The sequence below is a fragment of the Eretmochelys imbricata genome, chromosome 6 (genome assembly GCF_965152235.1).
Source record: "Eretmochelys imbricata isolate rEreImb1 chromosome 6, rEreImb1.hap1, whole genome shotgun sequence".
Classification (NCBI taxonomy): domain Eukaryota; kingdom Metazoa; phylum Chordata; order Testudines; family Cheloniidae; genus Eretmochelys; species Eretmochelys imbricata.
In genome coordinates this window covers 66,989,030-67,006,483 of record NC_135577.1, presented here as the reverse complement: position 1 = coordinate 67,006,483, position 17,454 = coordinate 66,989,030, and the positions used below count along the sequence as shown (strand labels likewise).

The following is a 17,454-nucleotide window of genomic DNA, read 5'->3' as shown; positions in this document are numbered from 1 at the left end:
TGAGACATGTAGAAAGACCAAGACTTTCAATTACCTGAGACAGATAAAGGAATAAAGCACTGCAAGTTCAGATAGAAAAGTCTTCCAAGTTGCTTGAGCCATTAGTCTTGCTCAGCCATCCATCAGTCCATTCCTTCCCTTCACAAAAGAGCCACTTACCGCTTTTGGCCTCCTGATTATGCATTTCTAGCTGCCCTCTTTGAAGAGAGGCATCAGTAGGTAAATTGCTAAGTATTTCAGCAGGGGGTCTGGGTTACAGTTCAAGTCCTGCTGATGCTGGCACTACTAAGGCAGTGGGCACATGCAGCACTGTCTGCTGCTAATACGGACACACTGCAGCTCAAGTGTTATTGTGCAGGGTGACCTCTCTCACTTGAGCTAGGCTAAACTGGGGAGTTAACTCAGTGCAGATAACTCAAGATAACACTGCAGTGAAGAAAAGCCCTTGGACAGCAACTTTCATCTCAGAGCACTTCACTAAGGTGGGGTAGAATGGGATATTCTCTCCATTTTAGAGTTGAGAAAACTGTAGCAGAGAGGTTAAATAATTTAGTCCAGGTTATGCTGTGAGTAAGAGAAGAACAAAAAGGTCTCATTTCCTGACTTCAGATACCGTTTTCTACCTTACCTTGTATTTGGTGTTCTTAAAAAAATATGGATGGAAAACACCACATATAGATTGATATTGTTACCATTGTCTCTCAGTCCTAATCATCGGTGCCCAAAGACCTGACATCCAAGGAAAAAATCTCTCAGAGGAGACCACACAGTGCAAAAGCTTATTTTGTGACCAGATGTCAGGTCTCGTGAATAAAAAGTGAATTATAGCAAGCATTAGAATATCACTATGTCAGCTAATCCCCCACAACGGTTTCTGGTTTTATCACAGACAGAGATGGAAAAGACCTTATTACCTCTAGTCCATCCTCAGGGAGCAGAGGAGGATTATTCTCTACAGGATTATTTCTAGCGCTTTGTTCTTTTTAGAAGTAAAATAGCTGTGATTAATTTTTCCATCTGTGAGAATCTGAGGCTAGAAGTGCTCAAGAGCCATGCTGTGCAAGTTCTCTCTGCTAATCTTTAGCAGACATGGTGTCATCTCCACGTCAAATACTGACTCTAATTCTCTTCCCATCCTTAAAGCAGAAGTGCTGTTGTGGGGACAGCTTAGTTGCAGTATGTGGCACAGAGTACGATCCAGGGGCGGTAGGGATAGCATTTATACTCAGGGTTTATATTATCACCAGCAAAAGCAAAGTAGTTCCAGGCTGATCAATTTGCATTTTATTTAATTATATGACTCCAATATCTGCCTCATTTCAATTTCATTCCTTTCCAGCAGCTGCCAACATTCACATCTGCTCTCAGCACCAGTGCTACAGTAGCAGTTATTGACAGTGATGTGGTTCTGGAGGGGTCAAGTGATTAGAATTACCAATATCCCCTTTGTCAAGATCAGAGTGACACTGGTGGGAAGAGGGAAACACTTTGAGAAACTAACCAAAACTGACCTCTCCCTCCACCAGACAACAGACTTGGCTCACAGCTTTTCAAGTCCAGAGAGTTGTACAAGATGCTTAAAATACTGCAAAGTGAATTTCTATAACATTATTAATAACAAAGCGTGACTTTGCTGTTATACCACAGGGCAGGTATTACCAGAGGATCTCAAAGCTTTACACAGACTAATATTAACTACTGAGGCCCTGAGAGGTTAACAGCTAAATTTTTTAAAAAGTTGTCACTAATTTTGGGTGTGTCTATTTTTTAAGTGGTCAACCAAAAACTGAGATTGGTCTTGTGGCCTCTAAAAATAGACTGTTATTGCAGTCTCAGAAATTGGACAAGCAAATTTAGTGACCACTTTTGAAAATTTGGGTCTAAATAACTTGCCCTTACCCCATCATCACTCAATGGTGCAGTGCCAGATCTGGGAAGAGAACCCTAGAGCTCCGACACCCAGTCTCCTGTTCTAAGCACTGTCTGCACGTATCAGTTCAGCTTCAGGATCCAGTGTTTTTGATTTAAGCCATTTACAATAGTCAAAGTGAGATATTGTCTGGTTTGTGAGGGAGAGCGAACAAGGTGGCTCTAGAATGAAGGACAGTTGAGCGTTCAGTTAAAAACAGGCTGATTGCTTTGTTCCAGCCGTGAAAGAGACAGTGCATTTTGTAGAAGGGAGAGCAACTTGTGGCCACATATAAAATAAAATCCAGGTAAGTGCAACTTATAGGTTGGGTCATCACTAGAAGGAAGGAACGAACGAACGATGGATGGATGATTTCCTGATATGTAGACACGGGCCACACTCCAATCCTTCTCACTCCCGAACTTTGGTATTTCTGATAAAACTAAACCCAGGTTCAAAATGTCACTGGGAATTGGGTTGGCAAACCCCAAATCTGACTGTAGCAATGTTTTTCAAAACCAAATCCACCCCAGTTTGCTCCTTATTGGGATGTAACAAAACTGAAGCCTTTCATCCAAACCATTCTGCAGCACTTGGTTCATATAAAAATAGAAGCCAGAGTCAAATCACTTCTGCTTTTGGATTTGAAAAAACAATGCCCTATCAACAAGCACTTCTAAAAACAAAAGCAAACAAAAAACCCCACACACCCCTCTTGTAAATTACAGATACCTATTACTTGCTTTCTGTATCATAGTCCAAGAGAATAGACCGGTTTAGCAGAATGGCTTGCTAAGATTTACATACCAAAGATTTGGAAAACAGGATTTGTTATACTGGCTCAGACCACTTCATGCAGACCTGTATCCCGCCTCTGGCAGTGTCCAGAAATCCCTTTACTGCACGTAGCTAAATGTGTACCACCGTACACAAGGGAAAAACCCCTTAGTAACTACAGAAGTGATCAGCTTATGCCCCCAAGCTTGAGATTTGATTATCCTTATCTTAACAAGCATATGTACAAATAGCATTGGCCATAAAGCAAATTATTCAACCCTTTAAAAAACCTAGCTGTAGTCACTGGCTGTGATCTTCTGCAGCAGTGGATTCCACCTGCTACCCACCTGCTGTGTATATACCTTGGGCCAGAGCTTTAAAGGTATTTAGGGATCTAAAAATGCAGATAGGCATCTAATGAGATTTTCAGATGTGTCCAGGCACTTCATGCCTATTGAAATCAATGGGGAGTCAGACACCTAACCTACTTAGGCCCTTTTGAAAATCCCACTAGGTGCCTACCTGCATATTTAGGTGCCTAAATACCTTTAACAATCTGGCCCTATTTTCTTTGTACTTATTCTAAATTTTAATGCCAATAATTTTGAATGACCCCTCATATTATTAGACAGCCTAAGAAATGGACGTACTCGGTTCTCATTACATCCTTTGGCAGCAGGTCATTGTGTCCCCGAATCCCTAAAGTCAATGGTTAAATTTATGCCAACCCACACCTCGTCTTCTGGTTTTGGCAGCTATATAAACAAAAATCTCAACATCTCCAATGTCCCCTCCTCTGATCTTTGGTACGTCCAAGTCAGTTAACCCCACCTTGCTCTCTCCCCTTTCTGGAGCAAGAAGGATCCTTTGTTACCAGGGACATGTGGGCAGCTGGAGAAACAACCAAATCAGAGGTATTTTCATTGTCTTTGAATTTAAACAATGTAGTATTCATGGAGCCAATGATAACTTAAAACACACACTTCTGCTTAAAAAAAATGTAACTAATGCTCTTAAACAGAACATTTAAAACCATGACAAGAGATCAGGGGAAAAAACTTTGTTTTTTCAGTTTATTTCATGCATTTTGATGGGACTTGGTGTATAGGGCATTTAGACTATCCCCAATATGGTGAGTCTGTACAGTTTCCTCTCTTTGTGACAGTCTCTTTCATAGCAACACTTCAATAATACAAATATGGGGGACAGATTTTCAAAGGTATTTAGGGCCTAGTGGAATTTACAAAAGTGCTTAGGCACCCAGCTTCCTTTGACTTCAGGTCTTGTGATTTCATAGTCACACAGGACTGGATTTCAATTCTTCAAGTTATTGGGAGTCAGGCACCTAACCTGCTTAGGTGCTTTTGTGAATCCCACTAGGTGCCTATCTGCATATTGAGGCACCTAAATACCTTTGTAAATCTGACCTTATGCAACTATAAAAAAAAATTGGCAGGGGGAAGCCTGGGGCAAATGTAGGACCGGAAGCTACTTTGAGTAGATTATTTTTTAAAAAATTGACTCAAGTCCAAAGTGTCCCTTTAAGAAAAAATAGAGAAACTGGAAAAAATAAAGCAAAAAAAGTCGGATTCTTACATCCAATTAGTAGACTCAGTTCATAGTCCATCGGAACATACACCCCCACCCCAATATTGCCATCTCACTTCTTCTTTCCTGGAAGGGACTGTCTCTTACAGAAGGAAGCCCAGGTTTGGGTTGTTTGTTTCCCCCCAACACCTTTCCAGAAGCCCTCTTGCCAGGCTTGAATTTTAAGTGTAATCTCTGATATAAAGACCATAAGAACAGCCATACTGGGTCAGACCAATCAATGATCCATCTATCCCAGTATCCTGTCTTCCAACAGTGGCCAGTGCCAAATGCTTCAGAGGGAATAAACAGAACAGGGCAATTATTGAGTGATTCATCCCATCATCCCAGCATTTGGCAGTCACAGGCTAGAGCCACCCAGAACATGTTGTTACATGCCATTGGGGCATGAGAGAACTTACTCCTGCCATACAGTTAACCATTGTCATTGCCCTGCTCGACCTCAGGGCTAACCAAATTCAGGCCTACTATCAGTGGATGCCACTTCCACTTGAACATGCATATTTTGTCTGAGTTAAATCTTAGGGCACATGATACAAATTTTTATTCTTGATTTAATTCCTTTCACATTAATAGGTGACAGCCATGTTTCATTGTTTAATGAAGTGCTTCAAGCTACCACATTTTTTCTTCCAGACTCCATGATATTAATTTTGATTCCTCTGCCATCTGTTTGCCAGAATCAGAGTTGCAATAGCTCTTGCTGCATTGGATGTTGAGTGCCCAGGAGAGAAAGCAGCTAGGAGAGAAAATGACCCATCGTAGAGTGTGCTATTTTGCAGGAGATGTAAATGCAGGGTTTAGCATGAGAGGGAGGGAAGGGAAAAGAGCAGACACAAAGCTGAAAGTGAAGTATTATAAGCATCCCTCTTCCCCTGACCTTTAGGTGAGAGACCTATTTATAGTTATTCAGAGATATCGACCGCCATGACAACCCGAGGTTAGGAAGGTGCATAAGAAGCTTGTTCTTGAGTGGATGCCAATCTTAGTTAATTAGGCTTCTTTGGGCACTGAAAATTGATGAGGGCAAGGTATCTCTTTTGGTTACTAGCAGTGCCATCTGCACAACATCCCCACCAGCTGCTGTTTTAGAACGGATGATAGATACAGCCTTCTCAAGAGTACAATTGTGTGGAGCAGAATTCTGAATCAGAGATTTGGTCCATGCATTGTTATGTGTGTATAAATAAAGCTGACTGTAGTTATGCAAAATCCTTGGGAAAAAAATCACTGCACATAGGAGACATATTAGCCACATGCAGGACCGTAAAGAGACATGAAGGGATGGCTACACATCTACACTCAGGGCAGCTGAAATATTTGGCCTTTGCCCTTGAGTATCAAAACACCAGGGACCTATATTATACCAGGCCTGCGCAATAGTAAAGAGAGCAAGGAACTTTCCCTCTTATCCACTGCTCAGGGGCTGAGCATAATCGTTTTCTGCACATGGGGAAATACAGTCTGCCCTGAGTTAGTGCCTTCAGCAGTGCTAGCCTCCCCAGTGGATGTGTAAAAGCAGGGCTCTGCTTGCCTCTCTCAGTAGCCAAGAGAGCTGGCCCCACACAGAGGAAAGCACATTTCAGGCTTTCAAAAAGCGTAGAATGCAAATCATACTGTCCATAAGCTACTGGAGGTACAATGTTTTTTTAGCTTCTGTAGGGCAATATACTTCCACCTCATCCATCCATCTTAGGTACTTCTATGTCCTGCATCATTGTATCTGAGCACCTCACAAGCTTTAATGTATTTATCCTGACTGCACCCCTGTGAAGTAGAAAAGTGCTATTATCCCATTTTATCCTCTATTGAGGGCTGTGGCCAAGAATGCACAAGCTCCCTGATCTACATTCAGAGCTTATTATTTAGCCCACTTTAACTGAAGGGGGCTCAGAAACATGAAAGTTTCAGAAAACTAAATAAGCAGGATGGCAATGCTTGGGGTCATTTGCTGCTGCCAGGGGACATGACCAGCTGCTAAATAGAGGCTGCATAAATGGAGTTACAACATGCAACACCACACACTGATTAAGACAAAAATGTTGAATGACTTAAATGAACTACTTTTTCAAAAGCTAACAACTGCTAGGGAAAATGGTCTTACTTCAGAATTTCAAAGGAAACATTCAGCTCCGTATTCTTCCTTAGCTTCATTGCCACAGGAAGGATGGGAGGATTTTAAGTCCCTACTCACTAGAAACAGTCAGATTTGAGGGAGTTTCCACCAGCTCCATCCATGTTGGTGCTGTTCCTACACTCTTACCTGTTTCTTCATTTTTGCTCAGCTCTGCTCTCTCTTCCATTCTTGCTGCAGGAACGGAGGGAACGCTGATGTCTCTCTTCCCGGTGGTGCTACTGCACCCTCTGGCTTGAAGTAGTAATAACAAACACCAAGTAGCTGGTTTCCATCATCAGCATCCCCACTATAAAACTTGTTCCAGCTCCCATCTCTTCCAGGATACTGGGCTAGATGGATCATTTTGTCTTGACCCAGTATGGCTGTTCTTATGTGGTGCTACCCTATGGTGCAATGCATAGGATGAACTGGTGTTCTATTGGCTCACCTTTCTCCCCAATATTTCCATGGAAGTCATAAAAGAGGAACCCTATGAAGGCCAAATTTGGGGAGAAAGTTTGAACTGATCTTTGTTATGATGATGTTGTTTTAATAAAACCAAAGCCCAGGAAAGGAGGCAAGTTGGCACTTACCCTACCATACTGAGTGGATTAGTTTTTAGCATAGGCTTCCTCACTCCCTTCCTGAGTCAGACACACACAGTGAAAGAGTATGTGAAGAGGAGATAATGAATGTGGGATACAGAATGAGGAAGATGAGTCAGTCAGTGGAGGGGGAATGAGTAGACAGAACGTTGGAGGGAGGGAGGAAGAGGGAATAGATGCAGGAGAGCCTGCACTCAAAGTTTTTAAACTAACTTTGGTGTTTGTTCCACATCTGGAAACAATTATAAGAGGATACCTGACTGCAAGGTGATGTCAAAGCTGATCAATTGCACATTTTTGTTGCTGGTGGCCTCAATCAACAAGCAGTACCCTATCAATGAAGAGACAGGCCCAAACAACTGTTTGCATTTATTTTTCCGAACAATTTAAGTAAAGTCTGCAAGTTAGGTTTTCTTGCACTTGTTTCCTGCCAAATTGCCAATGTGGCCCATGGTACGTAAAATTTGTGAACCTCCAGCTCTGCTTGAATGTGGACATGGGTGGGGGAAACTCACTGAGAAGCAGTAACCTTTGTCCCTCAATTCTAACTCCAGTAAAAATGGACTTTACAATGGAAAGATGGCAGCCAGTTCTCTTAGCAAGATTCCATAGGTCTTACCCAGTCAGGTCCTGGCATACACTACTGCTGCCCAAAGAGCTCCCTTGTGGTAACTATTTCTCTGTTGGAATAAAATAGATTTCCCTTTTCACTATCCACCTTTTGGGGATGCCATGGATCTAGCCATTAAAAATGTGGTGGAGAAGTAACCCTCTTGTCAGGACAAATTTTACTTAAAGTGCTACCCGACTCACCAGTGGATGCTTGTGCCAGCAGTGGACCTTTCTACTAGCTTGATGAAGCTGTTGCATGAGAATCAAAATTAAAGATAAAAAAATTGTTGTTCATTAGAGAAACAGAAATATTCTAATGGGGAGGGTGGGGAGTGAAGATTTTGCACTAGTAGGAATAGAAAGCATAATGGTGAAGTGCATGTGTATACAAAAAGGGATGGTAAACAAGGGGAAAGCAAAAGAAGAGACTCCTTGGAGAATGAAACTCTTGTCTCCTTAAGTCCTGATGCACTGGTGCAGTGAGGAAGGGCCAGGAAAGGAGGCTTTGTCTTTAGGAAGTTTCAAACAATAGAAAAAAACAACAAAATCAATAGAAAATGGTTTTAGAAGAGCCTTTAAAATGAGTTTTATTGTCAGAATTTTACAAGTTGCCTTTAGAGGCTTCATACAAGAACTCTGTTGCAAAACTCTAATAAATAGTCTGCCCCAAGTCCCAATTTTTTTTTAAAAATAAAATAAAAACCAAACCAAACGTAAAAATAGAAGAGAATAAGCAAGACTTCAGGATGCTCAGGGATGTTAGCAATATTTCTGATTTACAAATAATATCAGGCATTATACAAATCTCCTTCATACAAGTCATTTTTTAAAAAATAACAGGACATTCTCAACCTTTACAAAAGCACTCCAGAAATAGTTCCAAATAGATTCATTTCCATGACAAAACATCATCAGAGAATAATTCCATGGGGATTATCACCACAAATTAAGCTTTAGGTCAAAGTGTAGCAAGTTCCTGTGTAGTAGGATCAAAGAGCAAGAAAAAGTGCATCAGAGAGAGCTTGGAAGATTCCCACTGATGATTTCTTTTGAGAGAGTGGGTGACTGCGGAAGAAGGGGAGGCTATTCCTGAAATGGACAAATAATACAATGTTACTTGTATAAGGCAATGTGTGTTTCAATGTGAGGGTGTTAGTGGATGCACACAGAGAAGGGCAAAGATGATACTTCACTGCATATGGCTTGCATCAATATCTGTGCAGGTTGTAGTATGAGTTATATTGTGACACCAAAAAAGTATTTCTAGAGAGGTGACATTTTATGGCAAGTTTATAGCTCCTTCAAAGAAAAACAAGTTAATCCTCCTGATGCCAGGCAAGCAGAGAAATCTTATGCTAGCCAGTTGCCCTGGGAAATCCAGACATCAGAGAGGCAAAAGTTAAAATACTGCTTCCTTCTTTGTCCCACTACTTAAGGAAGGGGACAAAGTCTCTAACTACAGCTTTATATTTCTCCATTTGCATTATCCATAACAAGGTTATTAAAGGTTTACTAATGCCAAAGACTTGCTATATAGTTGAGATTAATAAACATTTCTTCTGCCTTTTTTATTTGAAAAGTTCTATGACCAAGCTGGGTGGGGAGGGAAGGGCAAGTGCAATGACATGGCATATATGGTGTATTAGAAAATGCATACAGTTTGAAAAAAAAATCAAACACTTTACAGCTTCAGCCAAGGACCTACTATACATAGGTAGGTAATAGATCCCCAGGTAGGGGAGGGACGGAGACAATGCTTACGCAGAAGTACAGCAGTTATTCTCTCAGTCAGCCTGATGCAGTGTGCCATTTAGCATGCCAAGTTGCACTATTCCTAAAGTACCTGGCAACCATTGTTTCCATAGGAAACAAAGGCAACTAGAAGTGCTAATGCAAGGACATGTGTGATAATCTGACTCATCCATGGCTCAAGTGTCTAATCTCCCTTCCAATATTCTGATGCGGATTGTACTGTACCATACACTATGGGCATATGTTCTGTATAACATATGTGAAGATAGCACTAGTGATCAAGCACAAATCATTCAGGAGACACCTAAAACATTTTTTTACACCCCCTTGTCTGAGGCATACTTCAGAAAACAATGTAAGGAAAGCAGCAAAATAAACGTTTCTTTCTAGTTTCCTAGGAGTCATAATATTTATCAAAGCAGCAAGGAAAAGCAGATTACCTGAAACAGAGAGAAAGGAGTTAATAGAAATAAATAGAGGCAAATAGACCGAACAATTCTGGTCCAGCCTCCAAATAATTTTGTACATAACAGGTAAAGAGATAATGTGCAAAAAATAAAGACATTCACATTTTAGTAGTTCAACTTTTATTTTACCTTTTTTAAATTATTTTTTTTTGTTTTTGTTTTTCTACAAAAGGCAGACAATGACTGTTGATCTGCGATTGTTCTGAGTGCGTGCAGAGGCGCAAAAAGGGGTCATCAGAGTACACAGGACGGGGAAGTGCTCTGACTATACTTTCACATATCATGATTAAGGTGGCATTAAAGCTAAGTCCCGCTAACAATTATTTATAACTGCTGTTTTCCTTCCCCATTTACTGTTCTCAGTTCATATCAATCGTGTTGAAAACCCATTCAGTGAATTTCTTCAGTTTCTCGGATGCACTCTGGGACTCCTCCTGTAACCGTAAGTTGTCTTCTCGCAAATGTTGCACTTCTGCCTGAAGATTGGCTTTGTCTTCTTTTTCCTAAGGGATGAGAAAGAATATGAGAGCTCAATGGTGATGCCCGGTCACATTTCCTGCTCTTGTCAACAAGGAGGACTCCATCCTACAGAGGTATTATATGGTTTTGTTTCCCCACTTTACAAGAGCTTTAAGTGCGTAGACACTCGTGTTCCTGGCTTTAGGGTATTCTATACCCATGGGCTGTGTCGTGACATTCTTTCCTCCTTACGCTCTTTCGGCACAGATTGTTGGGATTTCTCAAGATTAAATTCTAATGTAAATGCTAGCTCTGCAAGTGATCACCTGAAAATGGTCACAATCTATTCCATGCTAATACAGACGTCCTATGGTGTGACTGCTGAGGAGAACTAAGTAAGAGATGGCAAACACCTCCATGAATACTGTACTGCGTAAGAGACCTTTGAGCTGAACACAGCAAGATCCTTTCTGCACAGAAGCATGTATTTCATCATTAGAAAGTAGATGTGCTAACTTTACCTCTTACTTCCTAACACCACTGTGTTTAAAAAATAAAATACCTGGACTATGATCTGAGGAAAGAAGTAAAGAAATGTAATTTTCTCAACAAAGGATGAGACTGTTACAAATTTGGGGGTGGTGGAAAAGGTTTATAACATGACTAGTACTGCCTAGCAACAACATATTTATACCCTACAGGTTTCCTGTAGAATAAATGTTTACCCGCTTTAAATCCTCTTGGAGCATCTTCAGCAAACTTTCCAGTTGGTCCACTTTGGAAGCGAGAGTAGGAGGAGACTCTTTACTGTTGGAAGCAGGAGATAAAGACAATATTGGCAGGATTTTCTGTAATCCTTCTTCGCTTCTAACTCTAGGCTGGAAAACTGCTCAAAATACATGTGTGATACAGTACATTCTGAATATAGATTTTTACTTAAAAATGTTCACCACAGGCCTCGACTACTAACAGAAATGGTATGCACATGCTTAGGCAGCACAATCACTCAACGAAATGGCTATTAGCAGTCACTGAAGACTCATCATTTGCTTTCTCTCTCTAACCATTAGTTACTGGATAATTACATATACCTTGGAATGAGACTGCCTTGGACACTGTTTTAAACATCTCAGATGAAAGAGAACCTTCAGAAATATGCTATTTTCACAAAGACAGAAATATACTCAGCATTTTTGTGTTTTCTCTCTCCTCTGTTTTTCTTTTGTAAAAAGTCATAAGAGATCTAAGTTCGTTGCAAATCAAAGCATCTCCATCCAGTCTTCCCTGGGTTCAGTTTAAAAAACTTACCTGTCCAATATATTTACTCACCCTGTGTAAGGCTTCATCTGTGCAGTAAGCTGGTCCTCAGTCTGATCACTATTGGAAGCAGCACTCACAGGTCTGTTGTTTTCATCACTAGCAGCAAAAAATGAGGCTCGCTGAACTGAAGAGAGAAAGCGAGAGAGAGAGACAAACACAATTGTAAATGTAATGATAATTTGCTTCTACATACTGGAGAATCTGCATTTGAGGATCTCAAAGCAACACAAACATTAAATATCACAACACAACACATGACTTATGTAATCAAAGTAGCAAGTTAAGATAGGTGAATGGAGGCATAGAAAAATTCAATACAACACTTGCTAAAAGTGACAAAGCAAGCTAGTGGCAGAAAGAAATAAAATCAAAGAAACCCATCTCACTGATCTACAACCTTCACCATGCAGCCCCTTTATATTGAAATGGAACCGACATTTTGAAAGGTACAAAGCCACTCGTGTAAAAGAATATAAGGTACTCCTTTCACTAAGAACTGCAGCACACACAGTGATTTGAACCTCCTGTGGCAAAAAAAGTTTTAGAGCCATCTTATGGCTTCACATAGTACTATTCGAGTAGCTTGGCAAATCATCATTTTTCCTAGAAAGAAGGTATTTTCCACATCTTTATGGTTGTGAGAATTACATGGAGAAAGTGAAGAGACCCTGATCATTTTTTATTTGTTATATTTGTTTATTGTTAATCCTTTATAACATGTTTTGAGATAAAAAAAAATTGAAAAGAAATCTCCCCTCCTCCACCATTTGGTTTTTCCTTATAACTGTTTATTTATGAAGTTTTATCAAATTTACAGATCATTACCATACCATTTTTGTTTAGGGAAACACCATGAATGATACATCTCCTTTAGGCTTCCTAGCAAAAATGGTCAGACTCAAAGAAATGAAGAAGTAACGTCTCATTTGCTAGCTACTAATGGCCTCTCACTGGAAAGAGAAAAATAGTCTTCTTCTATTTGGCAAAGGTTTTATTCTGTGTTTTGAATAAGGCTAAAATTAACATGGCTGTTTTCTTTGACAGAATTTTGCCATGTCCATTTAAAAAAAAAATGAAAAACGCAGGAGAACTGGATGGCTTAAGAATTTAGTAACAGCGCATGAAGGTTTTCAGTTCAGCTGTTAGTGACTAGAAGCCAGCTGGGATGAGTTGGAGAGCCCTGCCTAGTTTCCAGTCAACAGGTGTCCAAAATCAGAAAAAGCACCAATTATTTATTCTAATTGGTACTTGCAAATCCCACACTGGCATTCAGCACACAGGCCACCGCATTGAGTTGACATAGAAACTGGATAATTTGTCTCTCCAGGTCAGGTTTGAAGCCCATTGGAGGAGTAGTGGGAGGAAGCTGACAATACACTGCCCATGCTTTACCTGTTCCATGAGTAGACAGAGGATTGTCAATCAGATACCTTTCACCAGAATTAATGCATACAAACTTTTAATGAAAAATAAAAGAGTGGATTCAGTGCCTAGAAAAGCAAGGAACACTAAAGTCAACTAAACTGTGAACAAGCCTAGGAGAAGAGATGGCCCATCATAGTAAATTGCACTACAATGGTGGCCTTGTTCTAATCCTTATTTGTGCATTTCACAAACCCTTTGAACAATTTCATTTCCCTCTGTGAATTAAGATAGGATTAGAACTCTGTTCTCCAGAGGTGAATGGCAAGTACAGTAATCCATGCATCACAGAGTTCCCAGGTTAATGTCACAGCATGTTCTTACATCACTGACTGATATCAGCACTAACTAGGGAATACTGTGTGTTAGTTACTCATACTGCTGCTATTGTAGAACTAGCAGGGATACAGAAGAAAGTAGGTTACTTAACAGTAACTGCAGTTCTCAGAGTGCATTGCCTGCAGGTATCCACATTCTTGGTGTCCACGCAGCAGAACATCCAAAAAAGCAGGGATCAGTGGAAGCAACTTCATGAGGTAGAACAGCATTTATGTAGAGATTTCAAAAAGTGACTTTTGATTAGAGTATCCATACAACTTTTCCCATCAGATTCTAACAATTTTAAAGTAGTTTACACTTTGAGCTAAAAATCTTTAGTGTTTCTTTAAATTCCAGTGCATCTTGGCAACATGCATTCCTCTTCAGTTTACTAGTTGTGAAGGAGATGAAAAGCACGACAGGATAAAGTGATATCCATGTGCAAGTCCATGTATTTGGAGGTATGCTAAGGGGAGAATACCAATGGAAAGGCATGTGCCAGCAAGGCAGACTTTCCAAATTACTTTGGCAATGCACTTCAACTATAATACAGAAACTTCTTTCTAGTGCAATCTGCAGTCATTAAAGTGACTGCACTCTTTTCCACCACTGCTTGGCTTCACTCTGCACTTTCATGCCAGATGGCTGTCCATGCCTGCTGTGGTCTTTGTGACTGGTCTGTATTAATGAAAAGTATTCAGTTACACAGAAACGCAGTGAAATAATTTTGTTTCAGCTATAGTACTGAAACCTGCAGCGTGATTCAAATGTAAAGAAATGGCATCTGAATATTATACGCAAACATATATTAGGCTGCTGCAATTTGGATTGCATTTTCAAAAGAACTTGGACTTTAGAGTAGAAGAGAAGCTAAGAAATGGAAAAAATATCAGAATTAAAAAACCATCCTTAGTGAGGTATATAGTAGCATATAAGCTTTCCAAGTCAAGTATTTTGAATACTTACCCTCAAAGGCTTTGGCAGCATCTACCAAGTTTGACCAGTCCAGGTCGGAGGCAGAATCAGGCAAGGGCATAAGACCCGGGTCTGGCATGGGCTGCTTTCTCTGATCCTGGATGTCTGTGAGGGAGCTGTCTGAGGCAGAGAACTCTCCTGGAGCAATGCAGAACAAAAATTAAATAATCAAAAATTCAGCCATTTCCCTCACAGAAAGTTTCTTCATTTCCAGATAATAAAGAACTGAATCCCTATTCCTTGCTTTTCTGGGATGTAGTTTTTCAAAGCTGCACAGACGCCATTAAGAGCAGCAGTGAGACTGATCAGCCACGTCATTCTGCAAGTTAGCTCTTTGGGGACTGTGTTAACCTCTCACCCTCAGATTCAGTTCTTTCCAACATGCCCAAGATCTGCAGACCAGCACTTGGAAATCCAGGCTCTTATCTGACATTGTACACTGCAGATTCTTGTACCCCAACAGCTCATGTCTCCTCATGGGCCTGATAAGCGTTAGAAGATTCAGCAGTCTGCAGGCTCTAGGACAGCATCCCTGAACACTTTCTCTTATGGAATTAAAGGAAAATGAAATCTGAAATATTTGTAACCACTGACAAAATTATTTGTTTCAAAGGTGTTAACTGGATTGTCAGATAAATCAGAATATTTCTAGCTCATGTTTTCCCCTCCACATAATATGAAGAGCTGCCTTGAGGATGCAGTTGTTATTAATATGTTTAAAATTAACAAAATTATGAGTGAATGGAAGGTAACAAATATTGGATAGCATTAAATATCCAGTTCTATTTAAACTCTCTCTCATCAAGGGCATGTAAATAAGGAAGACAATGTATGGGTCACTCAAATGTTTGGGTCCTTTTATTCTGGAGGCCCAAATTTTACAGAAAACTGAAAATTCCATTTTGATGACGATCGAATAAAACCCCTGCTTTACAATAAGAGTCTTGACATTTCCATTTCAGTGCAAAGTAGAGAATGACAGAGCAGCCAAGCTTCTTTTGGAAAATACAGAGGTCTAAATGAAAGGAGACCCTGAATAGCCTGCTCTCTTTTACACCCACAGGGCATATAGGCACTCTTTCCACAAGTCAGTTACAAATGTAATTCAGTCTAAAAATATATTTTAGTACCTATGGAGAGAAGAAGTAAAGGGAGCTTCATCCCTCCCACCTCACAATGAGAATTATGTTAAACAGCAGCAACTATTTACAAAAATGTCAACTTCAATACTGATTGAAGAGTTGACTTCAATAGTTTTGATGTCTAGGAATGAGAGGCAGCTGAAAATTATGTAGATATTTTTTCCAGCATAGTCACCAGTTGAAGAAAATGTATTCTATGACTCTGATGACAATCAATGGACAAACAGTATTCCCTGTGATGCAGGGGGCAGTTTCTTTTCCCAGTTATACGGTTGGGGTGAGGTACATTAAATAATACTGTGCTTTAATTCCTGGCACCTTATTTTAACAGCAACAGTTATGGTAAAACTAGTACTCCTAGTGACAGATAAACACAGATTTGGAAAGAGCAGGGTGATATACTAGGAGCCAGAATTTCCTGCATCTACAACCAGTCCATTATTTGTACTCTGGTTATCTGTTTTTTGGAGTAGAGAGTTTGGGTTTTTTAGGCTAACCCGAGTCCCTTGGTGCACTGAAGGCTCCTTTGGCATTTGCCTGCTTGATCCAGTCTGTCATCTTTTTTTTAAATTCTGATCATCACATTATTTGAATTTCAGACCTGCTTCTGCATGCCTGTCAGGTCACTACATCAGTGTGGGCAGTGCTGCAGCTCAAAATTCAAGCTGGAGAAGATCATTCTAATACTGAAACATTCTAATACTGAAAATTGGGGAAGGAGATTCAGTGCTTCAGCTAGGATAAAAGAGGACTTCCCCAAAGAGCGAATAGGATAGGCAGCTACTTCTCCCCTCCAACTCAGGAGTACGCAAGCTTCCATTGTTTCCCCTGGTACTGTGTAGGGGGATAGGTAGGGCTGCAGAAGCATTCTCCCCTCCTTTCTTTATCATACAATTCATATTTGATCAACTCACTAAATTTGGCAAAGAATGTCCTGCAGAATAAAAAACTGGAGCTTCCATTCTTGGGAAACTGTAGTCCTCTTATGGGTCTCCTCAGCTGCTCTGATATATACTAAACACTCCTAGGCTCCAGAGTGAAATTGACTAAAATCTCCACCTTTGAAGAGTTGGCAAGTGTTTTAGGTCCAGAGAAATGGCACATACTATAACCAACTATGCTAAAAGTTAAAAGCAAAATGCAAATCAAAGAACTACCAACTCCTGTAGTTTTGTTTTAAGTGCTTAAATATCTCTGGATTGAGTTGAACCTACTGGTATTATAACACTCATTCTTTTACCTAACATCACAGTATGGATGAACAGAAACAGGTGTACTTCTCCAAAAGACATTATGGAGCATTTTTACACTGAGAGACCTATTGAACTATTTCTCCCAGTGAAGGTTAAATATTCAGAAAACATACAATTACACATTTAAGTAAGCAGTGCAGTAGGAATCTGTGTAAAATCCCACCCACCCTCACCCCTGTCAGCAGCAATGGATTCAGCACAATGTAATCCACATTATACTGCATAAAATTACTGATGCTCTTCACTGCAGTAACAAGGGCATTTGCAGTATCATCTACACATTTTTTTAAAACTAAGTAAGGTAACTTTTTCCAGTTACCTGTTTAATGCTTGATCAAATTGCTTAAGTAAATCCAAACTCTGCAGTGTGTAGTGCAAGGATTTGAATTCAGGATCACTTGGTGCATTAAAAATGTATTAAGTGCTTTAATACCTCCAAATGTCCACTGGCATTCATCCACCTCAGTGGTCTTCATTGTCAGTGGTACTTTGAGCCTACTACACGTTAAAATGGGAGACACCAGAAGTAGGCAATAGTTACTTGTATAACACACAGGATGGGATCTTTGGACCAACGAGTCTTGATTCCTACTTTTGGCAGTGGTGAAAACATGATGCTAAAGAAAAAGGCAAACTTCCCCACTCCTTCCCCCAAAACTATTTACCTGGCCTATTATGCAGTGCTGTACCCATTTGGGGGTGGGGGGAGGAGGATCCAG

The 17,454-nt window shown here is 40.2% G+C and overlaps 1 protein-coding gene across 3 annotated transcripts in view; it reads right to left on the bottom strand.

The window, feature by feature from the left end:
• Positions 1–8,188: 8,188 nt before the first annotated feature.
• The window catches only part of SIPA1L1 (signal induced proliferation associated 1 like 1), a 380,780-nt gene continuing 371,514 nt past the window's right edge, over positions 8,189–17,454 (bottom strand). For all 3 annotated transcript variants that reach the window (XM_077818752.1, XM_077818751.1, XM_077818753.1), the window contains 4 exons: positions 14,332–14,478; positions 11,635–11,749; positions 11,031–11,112; positions 8,189–10,349 (listed from right to left, as the gene is read on the bottom strand). In XM_077818752.1, the coding sequence (XP_077674878.1) occupies positions 10,206–10,349; positions 11,031–11,112; positions 11,635–11,749; positions 14,332–14,478 (488 nt within the window). In that variant the 3' untranslated portion in view covers positions 8,189–10,205. The remainder of the gene's footprint in view (positions 10,350–11,030; positions 11,113–11,634; positions 11,750–14,331; positions 14,479–17,454) is intronic.